Source organism: Pleuronectes platessa, chromosome 2, assembly GCF_947347685.1.
Source record: "Pleuronectes platessa chromosome 2, fPlePla1.1, whole genome shotgun sequence".
NCBI lineage: Eukaryota > Metazoa > Chordata > Actinopteri > Pleuronectiformes > Pleuronectidae > Pleuronectes > Pleuronectes platessa.
In genome coordinates, this window is record NC_070627.1 from 6,450,123 (window position 1) to 6,470,060 (window position 19,938).

Below are 19,938 nucleotides of genomic sequence, written 5' to 3' on the forward strand. Positions count from 1 at the left end.
GTTAATTATTTCAAGGCACCGTTCAACACAAATGTCAGCTGAGATAACGATTCACTGTCAGCGTCACATTCTTACGTAACAGCTGTAATTCCTCACATCACGCCCGACCGAATGAGCTAATGAGGGTCCAACATCCATCTGCTTTATCCGCCTGTATCGTCCAGGCTGCGGGGGGGGGGGGGGGGGGGGGGGGGATGCTGAAAGGTTCCAGCCTGTCCAGATCGCCAGGCTGTCACCGGGCGGAACGTGCTCGACCAACTCATTCACACCTTTAAGCCGGCAGAACATGTCAGATTCACTTAAGAAGACGCCAAGTGGCAGCGTGGGGGGGTTCACACAGTGATGACCTCAGATCACCCAAATTTATGAAGCTTGAATTCACCAACCTCCGATTACAAGGAAGGAATAGACGATTACTTTTGTGTAAAAATACTTAAAAAAAGGTATACACTTCAATTTATGAGTGTTGGCTATACAAATAAAAATTTAATTTGATGAATAATCAGCTTAATATTTTCAGAAATCAAGAAATTAAATTTTTTGCACTCTCCTTAGTTTTGCTACACTTGAGGACATTTTACTCGATTAAGGTAAGAGTACGTTTTGTGCCGTCACAATTTTAAATACGACGGCTTGAAATTAGCCTGAAACTGAAAACAACTTGTGAGGAACTGTTAAAAGATTTAAAACTACCAAATTGAACACACACATTTAAATATCAGTCTTGTAAATATGTCCCACGAGACCCATGAGTTATTCCCAGGGAAAACTGTGAAGAAAATATAACATGTCACGTTTAGGAAAGATAAAAAAACTTCAGGGATCCTTACAAAAAAAAATTCGTACTTGTCCCATGTTCCATTGTTCAACCAAGTTAAGTGGAAATATGTTTGGTAGTTTTTTGGGTAAGCCTGCTGAAAAACCTTATATACAAAGTAAAAATATGCAGGTTTGAAATCACTGTTTTATTTCTCGATGCAATGAAATACAACACAAACATGTAAAAACCTAAAACAAAGCAAAAGACAAATAAAAAATTGTATCAAAAACGCAGCGTAGCAGAGTGACAGGAGGTCGTTTTGGTCTTGATACTAACAGGGGGGACGATGTTTTATTAAAGTACATTTTTAAAAAGGGGGTGTGGAATTATTCTAATGAGGTGAATATTAATAAATACCACGATTCAAGCAGAAAGATAAAGTAATTATACAAAAAACGAATAATCACTTCAGGGACTTCAGCTTCGAAGGCTGGAGAAAATGGACATTTGAAAAATTAAAAAGTCGTCTCGACAAAAAACCCAAAATGTTAAACCAAGTGTCCTCGCTAGGCCGCGCGTCTGTTCGTGGAAACAAAGAACGGAGGAGATCCACTCGCTCTTATCTGTCTGGGCGCATCATGCCCGGCCTGACTGGCATCATCATCGGTCGGGGGTGACGCATCATGTGAGGTGGTCCTGGCATCATCTGCATGGGTCCTCCCATCGGCGGCCTCATGCCTCCTAAAGTGACAAGGAGCAACCACATCTCTTAATTAGATCGGAAGTGTGAAATGATTAAAATTTTATTTAGTGTGACAGTAAAGGAAGTACAAGGAAATTTCTTCCTCTTTTTGCGAAACCTTAAATTTTGAAAACTCACATTTGATTAGCCCCAGTTTACAGTGACTTACTTTGATTATGGATTAATGTGTCAATTGTTTAGTAATAGTTTATTCTATTGCTTAAAAGATCAAATCTTACGGAAAGGTCAAAAGAGCCAACAAAAGAACAACATGTAATTGACCTCAGTATGAAATCAAATCTGAGCATCAGGAACTAGAAGTTAGTTTTTATACTTTAAAAAGGCAAGTGATTACTTATGAAATTGTTTTTTGCAATTATGTCATATCCTCCCCGTACATGGTGCTGTAGTATTTCTCTCATGAAAACAAAAATATCAGAAGTCGCAACTTCAGCACCTGATTATTAATTTTCATGAAGCGATTCTAAACGTTTCTCAGAGGAAGAAGAACTTGTCTTACCTGGTCCTCCAGGCATCATCCCGTGTGGTGGAGGCCCCCATCATGGGCATCATAGGAGGACCTCCCATAGGGGGCGTGGGCAGCATGCCTGGGCGCGGAGGGCCACCTAATACAAGACAACAAATGTTAGTGCTCAGTCGATGCTCAGCCAATGTAGTAAGTACCTGAATTAGATCAGATTCACATGTGATCTAATTGTGATCCCAGTGAAGTGCATTCTGAATTGTCCTCTCAGACTTTGTAAATGTAGCCGTTGTGTTATTGGCTGTGACTCAGACTCGATACACGAGTTGTGTACGACTCTGCAAATTAAACCAGGGCCCTGCCTCCCCCCTCGTGACAGAGCGAGTGTCAATGTTTACAACTTGGATGAGAGGATGAAGCAGAGCACTCGTTCTGGTCATAAAAAGGAAAAGAACACACAATGAAAGAGAATCCGTGAAACAGCGATCAGGTAAACGTGTGTTCAATTCTCTCTCTGTTTGATGTCAGCAAGTAATTTAAGTCCTGTTGCAACGGATCTTTTCTGTGCTGAGGCGTTTTTTCAGCTGCTCCAACAAATCAAACACAATAAACCTTTGTGTGGCATCATCACAGTCGGGCTCAAAGTTACAGAGCAGAGCTGCAAGTGGCCGGCAAGCTAAACAGAGCCAGACCCAGGAGACCCACTGTCTAGCTTGATTAGAGAGACGCCAACGTTACTGTTTTGTCTTTAGTCGTGTAAACTGTAAACTGAATTTTAATGGAATGGAATCACGAAACAGTTTTATTAAATGTTATGTTCCACAACCCAGACTCCTTAGGTTTTATTTTTACAACCAGGCTGTAGAATGAAAATATTTTCCATTATATCCATTGGTTTGAGAGCTTAATTCAATTTGAATTTATGACTGAGTTAAACTATAAAACTAATAGGGTCTGTGCTACAGTAAATTAAATTAACTCAGATGTTGAAGACAATAGGCTGACTCACCTGGAGGAGGAGGACCACCAGGAAACGGCGTGGGAGGAATCTTTCCTTGTTGAAACGCAGCCGCTGTTGGAAGGAAAGAATAAAAAAACATTAGAAAACATATTTCATGTACAACACACAACTTTTATATTGCGGTTATGGTCATTAGGAGTTAAATTCTCCCTGTTTGGTGCTCAAACAGCTAAATATGAAGATGGGCTCTTTAATGAGGTCAAAAATAAAGTATGTGGTCCAAAATCTGTTATGAAGACTGTCCACTACAATATTGAGTTTGCTATATTCACAACACTGATTAGAAGAAACTGTTTTTAGCATGATGTAAAAGTGTGTGAGTGTTTACAAGTATTTACACATAAGAAAATGTCTGGTAGAGATGAAGGGAGCAGCAATGACAATTGAATTGGAGGAGTTATGGCCAGCAATGGTAGAATATGTGACTTTAAGTCCTTATTTTTGACGATTTAAGTCATGCATGATGTTAATTGTAATCTTCAGAGAGACTTTGGTGCATTACAGGGAATCAGATGGCCGTTCTCCATTAACTGTCCCCGTCTGTAAAAACAACACATCGCACCACACTGGACAACACTACTCTCCAGCATCAAACTGGCTTTGCAGCACTTGCATGGATTAGTGGTTTGTATTCTCAGAGGGCCGGGCCCCCCCCCCCCCAAATAAGACAGTATACTCAGTACACTGTTAAAGCATGGAGCTTGGATATCCCACACACATGCACAAGTATGGCTCGAGTGGGCTGTGAAACGAGATTTACTCCAACATGAAATTTATAGTCTTCATCTAAACATAGGACTAAATATGGAGAAGGGCAGCATGATGAGCTGTGCTTAGAGGAGGCGTGCGAACAGGACTACAGGAATCAGCTGTAATATGTGGGACTGCCACAAGAGGTCACTTTCATATTAAGATTGTCTTGCAGCACCTGTGAGCTCTGTATCCCAAATGATCAACTGCTTGAAAACTCAGGTAAAGGCCCTAAAGATTCCCTCCATGTTTTGGGTTTTAACCTCAACAACACATTTTAGGCACCTGGGCTATTTAGAACATTTTCCCCTTTAGATTTCCTTGAGAACAGATGTATCTTCTGGATGAGCAAACACCTTAGATTCACTCAGATAACTGAGATAATAGTTTGCTTACTTGTTTTATCGATCAAACTCTGAGCCTGCTCCTCCATCCACTTCTGGTAATAATCTTTTACATTTTCTTTGTGTTTTCGGCCGCTGCAGTGGGTTTTCCTCACCGATGGCTGCAGGGGAAAAGGAATGAATGGCTTTTTAACCGCAGGACAACAGCGGATGAAGTGATTTATGCTTTTTCGACAATTTCATTTGGAACAGAAAAACCATAAATCAAAATAGATTTACATTTTTCTCACTTTATGACTGGACACTGGGATTAACTCCACGTTTCACTCAGTTATAAAAGTTGACCAACTTACCGAATCATGTGTGAGGTAGGTGTCACAGTAATCACAATAAAACCTGTGGAGAGTTACAAATTTTAATGAGATTCTGATTTGATTCATATTCAGATTAAATATGCTTTAAAAACAAAAAAATGTAAAACCCATTGAATAGGCCTGTCTGGGTGAAATGATTAGTAAAACTAGTAAAAACAGTCCCATAAAAATAAGATGCATGTATTGCACCAAAAGATGTACAAGACAATTCATGGGCTAGTTTGGAGAAAAGCAAAAAGACAATCTTGCAAGAATTTGCAGTTCATTTCAGATGTAAAATAAAAAGCTCTCGAACGACGCTTTTATAAATGAAATTACAATATTCTCTAACCTTTCCAGTCTCCCTACTTTCACTTTTAAAAGATAATTAGTTTTGAAAAGTGAAAATTGATTTATTCAGAGTAAAAATCCTAACTACTATTTTCTTACTTTCCCAGTTACTTATTTTATTGTGATGCTGCAGCTGCTTGGAAGATGATTTCAAGACCCGACGTGACGACCACAGATAAAACATTCATCTAGGAGCAAAGTTAAAAGGTGATGTCGTCTTGTGTCTTACTCCATCTTTAATGGTCAATAGTTCATTAATGATTCATCTGCATATTACTTTCTCCATTTATCGATAAAACGACAGATTTGTTTTTATTTCTCCCAGAGGTTCATATCTCCAAATGCCATCTACGACGAACAAACACATAAAATCCAATGTGAGTTGTTAATAAATGTTCTGTTTATGGACGAATTGTTGCAGCTCTAGTCCAAATAATGTAAAACTAGCGTCAGATTTGATATGATGTTTCTTTTTCGAGAGGAACAAACAAGCTGCATTTCAGCCAAAACCATGTGAAGTACCTGAAACCAGTTCTGACAAGTCTAATGGGAGTGTATGGTACTATTTAATGTATATAGAATATCTAAGATTTGGGAGTTAGTGTCTTAGTGATCTGTAGATATAAGATGTAAATTGTAAATAGCAAAGAGAGGTCGTTTGAAGTTGGACTTTGTGAATGAATATAACGAGATGGCTGAGGAAAACCATCTAACCCTGTGACGGAGAGAACAACAAGGAAAGTGTCTATTATGAAACTTAAAGTCTGATTATGATCAACTGATGTATTTGCCTAAGTTATGATGGAGAATTGAAGGGTTTCAATAACCGTGAGAGTCAGTTTGCTGTTTATTAAGAACACACAGCGAAAAACTAATGCAGCCCAGTACAACTTTCCTGCAGGAAAAATAAACCTTTCCAATGTTTTAAACGTTTGGTGTTTGTTGACACTGTTGTGGAGGTGTTGTTTCAACTTTAGGGTCATTTCAGAAGTTGTTGTTTGTAGTTTACTGAAGTACGATTCTACCATTTTGTTCTCTCCATTCATTTATCAGTTCAACAGCATCACAACCTGGTTGAATCAACGCCTCAAACTGTTTGAACCCAAAGTACAGTATTACTTAATAAATATTGTATATAAAAATTAAATGTAGAGCTGTGGTACTACGCTGTATTGTGTATTTAACCGAGTTTACCAAATCAAACTACCAATTGAACCGGGTGTATTTGCTGGAAGATGAATGAAGATGTGATGGGCTCGGAAAACTCCCGAACATGCGACTAAATCTACGTGAATCTTCGGTTCTTTTCTCATCTACACGAGTCTTGGTTCTCTATGAGCGGGTCTGGTAAATAACAGGCGCCGTAAATGTCGTGTTTGAGGAGTAAAACGCGAGTGAATGTCACGGTGCTTGAGGTTGTTGGTTCGCTGCTAAATCGAGGTTCGCTCCAGCACATAGCCGCACCCCGAACAAAGCAAGAAACAAACGGGTCTGTTTGGTTACTTTGTAAAGTCTCTTTCCTCCAGATTCTGTATTTAACTCAAGAACTAACACTTGTTAACATTACCAGAAAGTGTGAACCAGAGGTTGATGACACAGAGATTAAATAATGTCTGTACTTACTTCGGCATGTTTCAGAATAAGCTCCGTCGAGAGCGCGGCGCCGGTGTGTTACGGATAAATGTTCCGGCCGAATATGAGCTCTACAAACACTCAGTTCCGCCTGGACGTCTTGTAAGCTTGATTACAGCGTGTGACCTAAATGTTTATGTTTGTTTTGGACCAAAAAAAAATCATTTAGATTTTTAAAAAAAGATTATAACAGTAAAAAGCAATAATTGTTCAAAGAAAGATGAAGTTTGAAAGTTTATCACGAAGGACACGAGCAGCGGAAGTTGCTCTCCAGTCGTTTTCTTCCCCCTGAAGTAGCACAAATATTCTTACACACGAATGTATATAAAAAATATCCAAACTTTATTCATTAGAAATATATTTTCAAAGTCTATTGACACTCTTTGCATTCTGTACACTCTCCTTCATACAGTTTGTTTTGAATGGGCCAATATAAAGTGGGTTCAACAAGTCCCATTATTTTATTTACAATTACAACCAATTTAGTTACAAACAATATCTGATAAACACTGTATAACATTGTGGATATAGAATAAAGATAGTATATAATTGTAAAGATAGTTACAATATTTATTATCCATCTATCTCAGACATGACATATGAAGAAAAAGACACAAAAGAACCAATACAGTGATGTAAAAGGATGTCAAAAGATACAAAATGACCATGAAGAGATGATAAATAACAGCAAATTGACCAAAGAGATGCTAAATAAATGCAAAATGATACAAAATGGTAAAGGGTGATACAAAATGATTACAAAACAAACAACATGACTGCTACATGAACCCAAAACACTCAAAGCGACTAAAAGAAGACACAAGATGAGCACAAAGACATGAAACATTAATACAAAACCTTACTGAATTACCATAGAGAGATGTTGAACATGCAAAATAACAAAGGAAGAAGCAAGAGAACATGCGGGACCCAGAAAATGAGAACACAGGGATGCCAGATGACTTCAAAAAAGATAATAAATGAGGATAGAAGGATGCAAATGTCCACAGAGAGATGCTACATGGCTATCATGTAAGATGCACTATGACCAATGAGATGAAAATTATGACAAAATGACCTCAGAGACATGAAGGGTGACGGTATAAAAGATGCAGCATGGCCACAAAAACGTCTCCAGCAGCCTGAAGCCCAGCTGCAGACGAACCCAGCCCACGGAGCCGGGACAGAACTGCGCACATACTCGATGTTTCTACACGTCGGTGACCTCATCCACTATGTTTCATGCACAAATACAATCATCCCACACGAAACCTGCCCAGATTGAGGCGCGGGGCTGGAGCGGAGCGGCTCGGCTCGGCTCTAATTGGCGACCCAATGAGAAGCGAGCTTGCAAATAGCAACAGATGACGTGGCCGCCCACCTTGTGATTGGCGAAGGGTGACGCGCGGGCTGCGGCGGCGTCAGATACCGTCCCCCCGCTGGTGCCATGCGCACTGCCGCTTGTTGTTGTGGAGCTGGCTGTTATGGCCGGACGAGGCCTCGGACCGAACTGAGAGAGGCATCCCCCGCCTCTCGTCCTCTTCTTCCCTCCCCGTCCCAGTGCTACCTCCCCGGCCCCACGCACCGCGGGTCTCCGCTGCGGGACAACCGCCACCCATGGAGGGCACCGACATGGACGTGGACGCGGAGCTCATGCAGAAGTTCAGCTGCATGGGCACCACGGACAAGGACGTCCTCATCTCGGAGTTCCAGAGGCTGCTGGGCTTCCAGCTCAACCCCGCCGGCTGCGCCTTCTTCCTGGACATGACGAACTGGTGAGTGCGGGGATGCGCGGGCCCCGGGTTGTCGGGCAGAAGCAGCCGCAGCAGCAGCGCGACGCTTTAATTAGCTCGTTAGCATGCGTGTGGATGCTAAAAGCAAAAATAACAATGGAGGCGGACACGCGAGTTGAGGAGCCAGGGAGGAGGAATGGCAGGTAGCTCCTCGTCCGTTGCTTCTCGGCTACACGGAAGTGGAAGTTTGTTTTGGACTGAATGTTAAACACTAAAGAGGGAGCTAGCTAACCAGCTTCGGGCTAATGTAGGCGCAGGGAACCCTCGGCGTAGATTATCAGCCATGTTACATAACAGTGTTCGGAGCCAGTTTAAACCTCAGTGGGAGACTCGACTCCGCTGACGTAACCAGTCGTGATCGGCGGCTATCGGCTGCTTGACAACAAGTGGGCACTGTGGTCACTGTGGTCCCGATCAGCCGATAACCAGCTGACGGGGGATCGATACCCGTGATCGCATCCGATTCAAAGGGAGAAAACCACTCAAACACCAATTTCACCATAGTTCAGTTTTTTCGATGGGGGTAAAGATGACATCACATGGTATCAGTTTTGGTTTGATTCCGGAAATCAATTAATCAATCAATCAATCAATCAACATTACCAATGGCTTTGATTTGTAGCCTTTGATGAAACTGTTGCAGAGAGGTGATCTAATGTAATGTACGTTTGTGATTAACTCAATGATGGAGAATTGGAGTATTTCCATAACCAATATAATCTGAAATATTGGTTGAAAAACAACGCAGCCTTTACCTCAACATCCAGGGTCCGTTTACAGTTTTTATTAAGTAGGTACACAGGTAAAAATATTACAGTCTACTACAACTTCTCTGCAATAAATTCAACCTGTCTAATGGTTAAATGTTTAGTTTTTGTCGGAGCTCCTGCAGAGACGTGTACATTCGACCTTGTGGTTATTGGACGAGATGTAGTTTGTGGTTTACTGACACTCTCGGTTCACATCAGTGAGGGTTTACAGCAGAATTTCCACAAGATTTGTTTTGTCACCTGGTCGTTTTAACCTGCTTTTCATCAAATTTCCCTGAACAAGCACCATCATCATTTCAAGCATTCTTATTTTGTTTGTATAAGCTAACTGCAACAACTAGCTTTCCAATCGACCTAGGCTGAACTGAAGTCCGGATCTTTTTCTGCGATTTTTCCATATGTGAGAACGGAAACGTACGAATCCGTTGCTCCTGACATGATTTTTCCTCCATGGGAAAATGTCTGGAATATTCAAAGTGACCTAGTGGGCGTGTTGATGGTGTTTCAAACATGCGTCAGATGTGAATCTCAATATAAAAACAAGAATACCATTATCTCAGGATGAAAAGAGCTGCTGTACACATTGGAAAGATAATGCCTTATAGTTTTAAAGTCAGAAGCCGTTGTCTCTGTTGAAAACAAAAACCTGGAGTTTTTCCATGTGATTTTTACCTCATGTCCTGCCTCCTACACGCTCTACCGAAGCTTCCACCTGAATTAAAGGGATATTTTCCTTTTTTTTGTGAATGCATCTGACCCAGACACTCCCCTACTGCTTTCTATGTATGTAGCAAAGTCCAGACCCATCCTTTTTCACGCAACCAACTTCCATCACTCTGATGTGTACAACCGACTGTAGCTCTGTAAATGCCTTCGGACAGAGCCTGACCTAAAGTGTGCACTCCTTGGACTTTAGAGGAACCATGCACCCATTGGTTTTCAGATGTGATTGGACAACACTGAGCTCAAACTAGTTTCGCTGCTGAAAGGTCAAGATATTCTGGCTTTAGATGCATCTCTGTTTTGTCTGTTCTTTTTTTTTATAGGGCTTTTGCGTGTCCACCCACTTCATGAAGCTCCCCTGGAAATATCTGGCATTTGCTTTATGAAACAGTATCACTGCTCTTGATCCCTGAAGGAAATGTTTTTAGATTTTCATAATAGTTTCCCACAGCCCAAGAGACTCACAAAATAGAACATGGCCATATAATACATTTATTAATATTATAATTATATTCCTGGGTGTATTTTCTCTTTAACTGTCAGTCTCAGACGAGTGGACTGTCATATTTGCTTATGCTCTTCAGTAGTTTGTGAGGAAACCGATTAGAAAGACGACATCAGCTGTACAGAGCAGAGTTCATTCCCCTGACTCAGCAAGTATCCGGTCAAAGTGACCAGGATTACTTTGGTAATGTCAACTCTTGATAACGCGTTTTCTCCCTTTCTGTTCACACAGGAACCTCCAGGCTGCTATCGGTGCATATTATGACTTTGAAAGTCCCAATGTCAACACACCATCCATGTCCTTTGTCGAAGATGTGACAATTGGAGAAGGAGAGTCCGTTCCTCCAGATACACCGTTCACAAAGACCTGGAGGATACAGAACACGGGTATGGATTATATTACATGCACACTGTCTAATTCTGTGCACTGTTGTGTCGCATCAACCGTGAAGCAGTGTTGTTGTTGAGCTGTGTTTTTTAATTGCACCTATCTCTGTGTGTGACAGGTGCAGAGGCGTGGCCGCCTGGGGTTTGTCTCAAGTACATCGGTGGGGATCAGTTTGGGCACGTGAACACAGTCATGGTGAAGTCTCTAGACCCCCAGGAAATATCAGATGTAAGTGTGCAGATGCGAAGTCCCACAACTCCTGGCATGTACCAGGGTCAGTGGAGGATGTGTACGGCCACTGGGTTATTCTATGGAGGTAAGACATCAATAATTTCTAATCAGCTACTTTATAAGGACTGTGATTCCCTTTCTATTCATCTGTGAATATATTTTATTTACAATTTCAACAAAATTCCTCTGAGCTCAATGTGAAGTCCCAAAATGTATACATTTGTGTAACTAACTCAACCCCAAATATACAATAAATCATCTTGTGTCCATCGTGTAGTAAGCCCGTGCTGCTTGTCTTCACAGATGTGATCTGGGTGATCCTTAGCGTAGAAGTCGGAGGTCTCCTTGGCGTCACCCAGCAGCTGTCCTCCTTTGAGACCGAGTTCAACACCCAACCCCAACGGAACGTGCAGGGAGACTTCAACCCCTTCGCCTCGCCGCAGAAGAACAAGCACGACGCCACCGACGACAGCTTCAGAGAACCCGGCGGGGGGTGGGAACGCACACAGGAGCCAATCCAGCAAGATCAAAACGGACTGTCTCATAATGCTGTAAATAGGGCCTCAAATGGACTCCAAACCAATCTTTCTGTTGTGACTTATGGTCAGGTATGTATTCAACACATTTGAGATGTTATACTCCATACAACTACTCTCCACTTCCCTGTCCTATGACAGTGGGACATGCCATGTTCCTCGGGCAGCTTGCAATCTAAAATACAAGCGTCCATTCCCAGTATGTGTCTCCCCTGGCTGCTGCGATACATTGTGTGCTTCCTTCAGGGCTGACCCCGTACAATTAGGTTTGACATTTTTAATACATCATCTTGGAGTAGAATGAGCAAAACCAGAGAGCAGTGACATGCACATGCCCAGTATACATCGATATGTTAATTTAGAACCAGCGACCGTCTGGATCAGAACGTTTACATCAAGTGGCGACACACTTTAACACAGAATCCTTAATTTTTGAAAAAAACTAATGTTTTCAAACAAATGACTGACATTTCTTAGTTTGTTTGGTTCCATCTGTTTCATTTTCATTTCTGGACCAGTTGAAGCGCAGAAAAAAAAAAGACTGTTTAAGGTTTGAAGTTGCTCCTGTCACCAACAATGATGAACACTTGGACATGCATGTGCAACCACATGCAACCACAAGAGGGGATGCTAGGAAATTTGGTCCAGAGAGTCATGGTCCCCCAGAGGATGAAGCTACAGAACCTTGGTGATACCTAACTTCATCCTGGGACAATTTCTACTCAACTAACTATTGTTTCAGAAATTATGGCTCTGGAACAAAGAGAATCCCTGTTAATCCATTACCATCTCTTTTTCGCTTTCACCCATTTTGTTTTTGTGAAGTGCAATTATCGTTTTAGTCAAATGATGCTGCTCGTGTGGTTGTGGATTTAAACTCTTGTTAAAATCGTGCACTGGGACCAGCAGAAAAGTTGTTCCACTGTTCTTCTCTGCATTGCTTCTTTATTGGGATATGCATCGTTCCTCAGTCCAGGTAAAGTCCTCTGTCACTGCACCGACCTGAATCAGTCGGGTTTGGCCACATTATTGTTATTCTCTCCGTGCTGGATAAACTGGTCTGTTGAGAAGCACTTAACCTACATCAGCCAGTCAGGCCAGTTGGATATATCATTCATTCTAAAGGACATTGACAGAGCTGCCTCCCTAAAGTAACAAAGGGTTGACCCTGCCCAGAAACTGAGGAGCTGCCTTCAGGCATGCACTGAACTCTGGGCATTGTATTAGGGAGAAACCATTTTCTGGAACTTTACCCGCCAGCTCCCAAGTAGAGTGTCTGGAAAATCTGAAAAAGAGTTGTCACACACGTAGAAGACATGGACAATGATTTTAACTTGGAAAAGATTGATATTTGAGAGTTTAGGGCCGACGTAGGGGTTGATGGCTCTAGAAACAACCCCTCTCCTGAGTGTTTCGGACATTTTCCTGTTGTTCTGAACGCGTCTGATCCTGAAAAAACATCTAGAGTCTGGAGTTCACATCTGAAAATATAAGTACTGTAATAAAAAAGCTTTTAATTTATAAACTAATACCTGTTTTTCTATTTTTTTCCAGGGTATTCACGGACCCTTTCCCTTTGGACAGAGCTAGAATAACAGAAAGATCCCCCCTCTATGATGGATGATGAGCTGAACACCTTGGGAGTCCTTAACTTAAAGGAGTTGGAGGGGGGGAGGGGGGGGGGAGTGGACAGTTGTTTTATATTGACTCATGACAACCCTCTCCCCTGTCCATTGCCCTTTTCCACAGAAACACAAATTACAGTGAGGTGATGGATTGCATCTGCGACAGTGAAACATCCCCACCTGACATCAACACCTGGATTCGCATGTGTGAATGCTTCATTTTATGCTTAAAAAAAAAACTTCAAGATAGATACACACAACTATTTTTATTTACACTGTAAAACACAGCTCATTAAAGGGAAAATCAACCTTAAACAACCTTTTCCCACGTCCCTTCAGGGTTCCTACACAGATCTGAACATGTTTGGGAAGTCGTTGGCGCACAGTACAAAACATGATTTTGAGGCCTTTGTGGGAGAAGTGTGATCTTTTACTCACCACATGCGGGTTTTTTAATAGATGAGTATGTGTGTGTGTATGTGGAGTATTGCCGGTCTTCTCTGGACGACAGCCTTACACAACTTTCACACACAAACCCGGGGATTAACGTGGGACGTTAAACAGCTGGTGTGACAACGAGTCTGACCTCACACACCAGCCACATGGAAATGCCTGAGTTCAAGAAAGACCACAACAGAAAAGCTCCAGATAAATCTATGTGCTTTTGAAGCATCTCCTTACAGTATATACATTTCTTACAAGCTTTCACCTCATTGGACTGAAAATGGATGATTTGAGTGTGTGAAGGTAGATAATGTGCCAGTATATCTATAAAATGTGGGTTTAATCACCTTGAGCTGACTTCATGGAAGAACAACTTAGATGCTGACAATGGTGACCCTGACACGACGGGCATCAACAATCTGTTGTGAACCAGTTGCTGCTGGAATTTGACACCTTCAGGTCCAAAAATCTGATATAAGTTTACAGGGGTTTATTTTCTTTAGTGTCTCAAAAGGTTCAAATAAGTTGTGATCCATCTAGTACAGAATGAGATGATAAATTAGCACATTGTCAAACTTTGAGGTTGGAAGATTCTTCTGTCATGTTTCAAGTATTCTTGTAGTTTAATGGATGTCACCACCAATATCCGACTATGTATTTTATTTATGGCTCAGAAGTTACGGTTGTAACTGGTGTTCATCCTTAAACCAGTAGCTCCTTGAACCCTGGTTGCTAAGAATAATTATTTACATTATTCCGAAGCATTTATCACCCAAACATTTCACCATTGCCCTTTTTTTTTTTTTTTTTTTTTTTAAACCACCACAGCAGTGCCAGTCTTTCCTGTGACTTCTACAACACTGAGCAGCTCCTCTCTGTGTGGTTATTAGAAGTTAAAAAAGAACACCATATTCATCAATGTCAAAATGTCCCAGCGCTCAGCCGCTAATTCCATACATGACATTTTAAGCATGTAAAGACGATTCCTAAAATCATTGCAGAGAGAATGTGGACGATCCCTGTGTAGGAACCCAATCTCTTCCAAAGATAAAGTCCTGACAACCGAGACACTAATCTGTGCTGTCATACAACTACTCAGTCTGCCGCTCCATTCAGACTGCATGGGACAGTGTGTGTGTGTGCGTTTTTTTGTTTATTCTGTTTTAGTTTTTTTAAGGGTGGGTTTTTCGCTTTAAATAGATGCTGAAGCGCAAAAAGGTTTGCAAGCGAGTTTGAGCCTGTGAGATGTGAGAACGCTGAAAAAGCCATCTAAGTCCATTTTGCCTGGTGAGTGACTGTGTTCTCTGAAGTCGACGGTGTGTGTACTAGATGTGTGCGCGTGTGTGCATGTATGTTAATGGTTTCTCTTTGGATTTAACTGACATTAAATGGTGTATACTACTTGGGCAAAGGAAGACGTGTCTATTCACACATGTACGTGGAAACTGAGAGAGCTGTGTGTACCTCTGAAGTATTTGAATTATTCTCCGTCGTTTGGATGAACCGACTCACTTGTTGCTGATGTTATTTATTTGCTGTCACGTTGTGCATTGTAGGTGCAAAAAAAAAAAAAAGGAAAAAAAGTCCCATTTACAGCCAGCAGGTGGTGCTAAAACTCAAACGACCAACTTGTCTGTGAGGATTCTCGTTCATCCAGGGTTTGGGCATCCGGAGCCCTGTTCCCGACCGGGCCTTGCAATGTGTCCTCACGTGCCCCAGACCCCCTCCGAAAGTGGATTGAGTGTATTTAGTATGCATGGTGGTTCAGTCAGACCTGTACTTAGTGCTCATTGTGAAGCAGGTCAGTCAGCCGAGTAGGAGGAAAGATGCTGGGCAGATAGATCAGATCTAGAGTTGGACTCAGAGGCGTTCTGGTGCCCTTACTTGTGATGGGATCACTCGGGATGGATGTTTGACAACAGGTCTGAACAGGGTCCGAGACAAATTGAATCAAAGGCAACTGGAACCGGTTGTGCAGACGTTTCACCGCTCAACAAATGGAGCTCTTTCATTTCTGACTTTGACAACAGTCATTAGAGCAATTGAAGTCCCCCCTGAGGCCAAGTGGGAAAGGTTGTTAAATCTCCCCGGGAAGGGATGAAAGGAGACGAGTGCAGGTCGGGGATTAGGTGATGTTCACCAACTCCTCTCTGCTTTGACGTTGATGGCCTCCTTCCTTCCATGTTCAAACTACCTGTCCTCCCTGTCTGCATGTTGTTTTCATCGGAGGATCATCCCATAGCCATTATAACTGCAGCTTCTTGACCTGAAGATTTGACCCTCCATGTTTTTCTCGGCCTGTGCACTCCTCACTACACACTTTAGATTGGTTATCTGAGTGAGCCATCTTTTACAGGCACCAGTTTGTATGTTTTCATGTGTCAACACACATGCACAAATACTGGTTCAAATTTACGGTTATTTACCTTCGGCCTCAGCTGACGAGGAACTTTAACTCAGAGACACCAGCAGCTTTGATATCGACTCCCTGGAGGTTTTTCCAGCAGTCAGTCAGACCTGAAGAAGCCCGACAGCTCAAACGTCTTTTAAGCATCAACCAGGTCCAGTTGCTCTTCGATTCAACTTTTCACGGGGGAATGACCAACGTTTACTTGACATGCTGAGAACATTGAGAGGAAAAGGTGACAAGCTGTAGTTGGACTGTAGTAAGACAATTTTAATATGAAAATTAAGGGTTTGCATCAGCATTATAAGCACTGATGTATTCTTATTGCTATTTGCACAAAGCTCTCCACCACTAATGCTAATGAGGGCGAAAGAGGATTTTTTTTTTTTGGCTTATTGTTGGGACCTTTCCGGACAGTTTGATTGGTGAGTTCAAACTTAATTTCTCATCATTTCCCAGCCATTGGCTTCTTTATTTAGATTTGACTGTCCCACCAGAATTTTTACTTCAAATTTGCTGTATGTTGCTTATGTTAGATAAATAATCTCATGTATTTTGGCTTGAAAATAAAATTGAAGAAGTTGTTGATAAACTTAATATCTTTTTTATTTCCTGAGGGGATATTTCATTCAAACAGAATCGTAATTTTTTTGCATTTAAAGTTATCAAATTTTCTCCCAGTTGTAATTATGAACATCTAATTGTAATTCTCTATATTGAGAGTTCATTGCCTTTATGATCGTGTACATGTGTAATTCACCAGCATTCTGTGTTGCATCTGTCTGTGACTGTGATGAGTCGGCGGAGAGTCCTCCTCCCAAACAGTATACACTGTTCTGGATTGCTTCGTTGAGTCATGTCACTCTTTTTGTGTGTGTGTGTGTGTGTGTGTGTGTGTAGACTTTCCTCTTGTGATCTTGCTTGTGTGCATTTCTGTGTGTGTTAGTGTGGGTGTGAGAGAGAAAGTGACGGATGGTGAGGAAATTTGAATATTGCTGGATTCATTCTCTAGTTTAAGTTAGTGACGATGTATGGACTGGAGAAGGGTGGCATGGTGAGCGGATAAGATGAAAGTTTACATAGTCCTGAAATAGCACATTTTATCTGAAGAGAAAATGTCAAAATAAAGCTTTTTTTCCCCCTCTGTATCTAAAGTTATGCATTTGTATGATTAAATTAACACTGAAACATGAACAAGTTGTGTTTTCTGTAATACGAGCCGTGTTTACACCAGACTCCTCAAACATCATCGAATTGAAAAGCTTCTGTTTCAATAAAAACCTGTGCAACCAGTTCTTTGGCCCTCTGCCCGTCTGCAGGTGTGAGAAGTAACAGATTGTCCCACTTTAAGACCCCTGGGAATCAGAATTAAAATGCAGCGTTAGGCCGAGGTACAGTAACAAAGCTGTAGGGACGACAAAGGGGGAAATGATGTTAGTCCACCAAGTTTGAATTTGCTCTGTCGGTTATCTAATGTCTACACATAAGGGTATTTATAGAGCACAGATGATGGATCCCTGACGTAGGTGACACCCAGACTTTACCTTGAGTATCGCGATGAGGTTCACGTTTGTGTGTTTGTGAACTTTCCCTGAATTCTAGACCATAACGACAAGTCCAGGCTAAAGATCTTAACAGCACATTTGCATTTGTTGCTTGTCGCCATTACAACCCATGTGATGACCTGAACTGTCAGTTTTCTCTGAGTCTGAGATGTGGATACAATCCAAAAAAAACAGTGTCAGGTATATGGCTGTTTGGAACCCAGTGGGTGTAGAACCATTTCCACAGAGGTGCTTGTAATACAACTGCATGACCAAACAAATAACACGCTTAACGCCAGTTTTCCAGGGAAAACACTTAACACTGAGAAGCACTGATCCATTTCCTCCACTGGTACAAGTCATTCTCCAAATATGCCATTTTAAACTGAATTGAAATTAAGTTTTCTGATATTTCTACCATTTTGAATTCAGGTCACTCTCGAGGAAAAACCTGCATGTATGTGCGTGTGCTCGATGCCCATGTGTATGCAGGTGGGACGCAGTGAGGAATCTATTGGAGTGGGCCTTGTGCAGACATCGTGTGACAGGGTAACTGAACCAATATTGACTCAGTGTGGATTCTGCAGAGCTCCTATCACATCAGTGATCACCTAGAAATTGAGTAAGTTTGTTTTAACTGCCCATCATCTCTGCCAGAGTCCAACAGACATTTGTAGTTCGAGTGTAAAAGTGAAGGAATGAAAAACAAAGGTGTCACAGACGGGACAGTGTGGAAAAGTACGATCCACATTGATGAGGAGAAGCATTGTAGCTCTTTTCTAACTGCTTCACCTCAATGACTTCAATGTGTGGGGAACATGAAGGCATGTTTGGGTAAAGAAAGTGACACGCTACATGTTTTTCATCCACTAGATTTCTCTTTAAGAACTGGTGGCAGTGAGACTGGAGGGGAAAGGCTCGAGGCAAACTGAAATGTTTAATTTAAAAAATCTCTTCCTCCGATGCTTATCTGAGGACATTCAAATGAGCCTCTCCATTCTGTTTCGCCCCCAGCGACGCACACCGTGAACACCGCTCGCCAAGCAGATGCAGCGCGACACGGAGGAGACGGTTTTATGATCAAAATCACCACTCAAGCTCAAATATCCATTTGTTTTCGAGGATGACTCAATACCTTCATAATAACAATAGATCAAATGTTCAACATAAAATAAAAGATGCCCATGCATTTCAAGTCCCACCAGGCAAAGTTGCTTCAAACCGTAACAGACTTTACTTTGGCTTGGATTCAAATGATATCGAGACCGGTTCTGAAATCTTTGGCAGACAGGTGTGAGTGTTGTGTTCTGCCAGGTTCAGTTCAAGCTTTGGAACATGATCATTATCTGCATTTAACTCCAGAAGAGAAGAACAACCTCCTGCATGGGTTTGATTCCCCTGCAGAGACAGACTTTACTTTTTGCCCCCGAAGCGCAGACGTCCCTCCCTCCTCTTCAGGTGGGTCCTGGAAATGGTAATAAAAGATTTATTCAAGTGATAAATGATTGTCCAATAAGAAGGATCAATAAAAAATACAGATAAATGTACTATTTGATAACTTAATGAGAAATAAGAGGATTTACGAATACAAGAAAAAGTAAAACAACTTGAAAGAGTCAATAAGTGTATAATGTCGAAACACATTCATGGCTTAAAAAATACTAAATGGATTTCACAAATATATAATACAAAAAAAACAGTAGTTTGAAAGAGCAGAAACAAATATTGGGTTTAATTGTCCAAATAAAATCCTCAATCTCATCAATTGGATGCTCCGAGGCAGCAGGAGCTCTATCAACCAGATGGTGAATGAAAACACACATCTGCTTCCTGTCTGTGCCTCATGACCTCACGACACACTGCACCGTTTTTCATTATACTTGATAAGGAATAAGGAAATGGATATTTGAGCTTGAGTGGTGATTTTGATCAATAAAACCGTCTCCTCCGTGTCGCGCTGCATCTGCTTGGCGAGCGGTGTTCACGGTGTGCGTCGCTGGGGGCGAAACAGAATGGAGAGGCTCATTTGAATGTCCTCAGATAAGCATCGGAGGAAGAGATTTTTCAAATTAAACATTTCAGTTTGCCTCGAGCCTTTCCCCTTCCAGTCTCACTGCCACCAGTTCTTAAAGAGAAATCCAGTGGATGAAAAACATGCAGCAAGTCACTTTCTTTACCCAAACATGCCTTCATGTTCTCCACACATTGAAGTCATTGAGGTGAAGCAGTTATAAAAGAGCTACAATGCTTCTCCTCATCAATGTGGATCGTACTTTTCCAAACTGTCCCGTCTGTGACACCTTTGTTTTTCATTCCTTCACTTTTACACTCGAACTACAAATGTCTGTTGGACTTTGGCAGAGATGATGGGCAGTTAAAACAAACTTACTCAATTTCTAAGTGATCACTGATGTGATAGGAGCTCTGCAGAATCCACACTGAGTCAATATTGGTTCAGTTACCCTGTCACACGATGTCTGCACAAGGCCCACTCCAATAGATTCCTCAGTGCGTCCCACTTGCATGCACATGGGCA

At 41.6% G+C, this 19,938-nt stretch overlaps 2 protein-coding genes across 2 annotated transcripts; one reads left to right on the forward strand and one right to left on the reverse strand.

The window, feature by feature from the left end:
• Nucleotides 1-950: 950 nt before the first annotated feature.
• Nucleotides 951-6,508, reverse strand: snrpc (small nuclear ribonucleoprotein polypeptide C). Its single transcript, XM_053438908.1, is given in 7 exon segments — nt 951-1,501; nt 2,023-2,059; nt 2,061-2,128; nt 2,996-3,058; nt 4,154-4,262; nt 4,455-4,497; nt 6,429-6,508. Coding segments are annotated over 7 exon segments (450 nt in total). The 5' UTR covers nt 6,437-6,508; the 3' UTR covers nt 951-1,379.
• Nucleotides 6,509-7,893: 1,385 nt separating this feature from the next.
• ilrun (inflammation and lipid regulator with UBA-like and NBR1-like domains) lies at nt 7,894-17,055 on the forward strand. The gene is made up of 5 exons (XM_053436312.1): nt 7,894-8,212; nt 10,460-10,614; nt 10,734-10,931; nt 11,150-11,454; nt 12,937-17,055. The coding sequence occupies exons 1-5, from the start codon at nt 8,055-8,057 to the stop codon at nt 12,970-12,972; spliced, it is 852 nt and encodes a 283-aa protein (XP_053292287.1). The 5' UTR covers nt 7,894-8,054; the 3' UTR covers nt 12,973-17,055.
• The last annotated feature ends 2,883 nt before the right edge of the window (nt 17,056-19,938 follow it).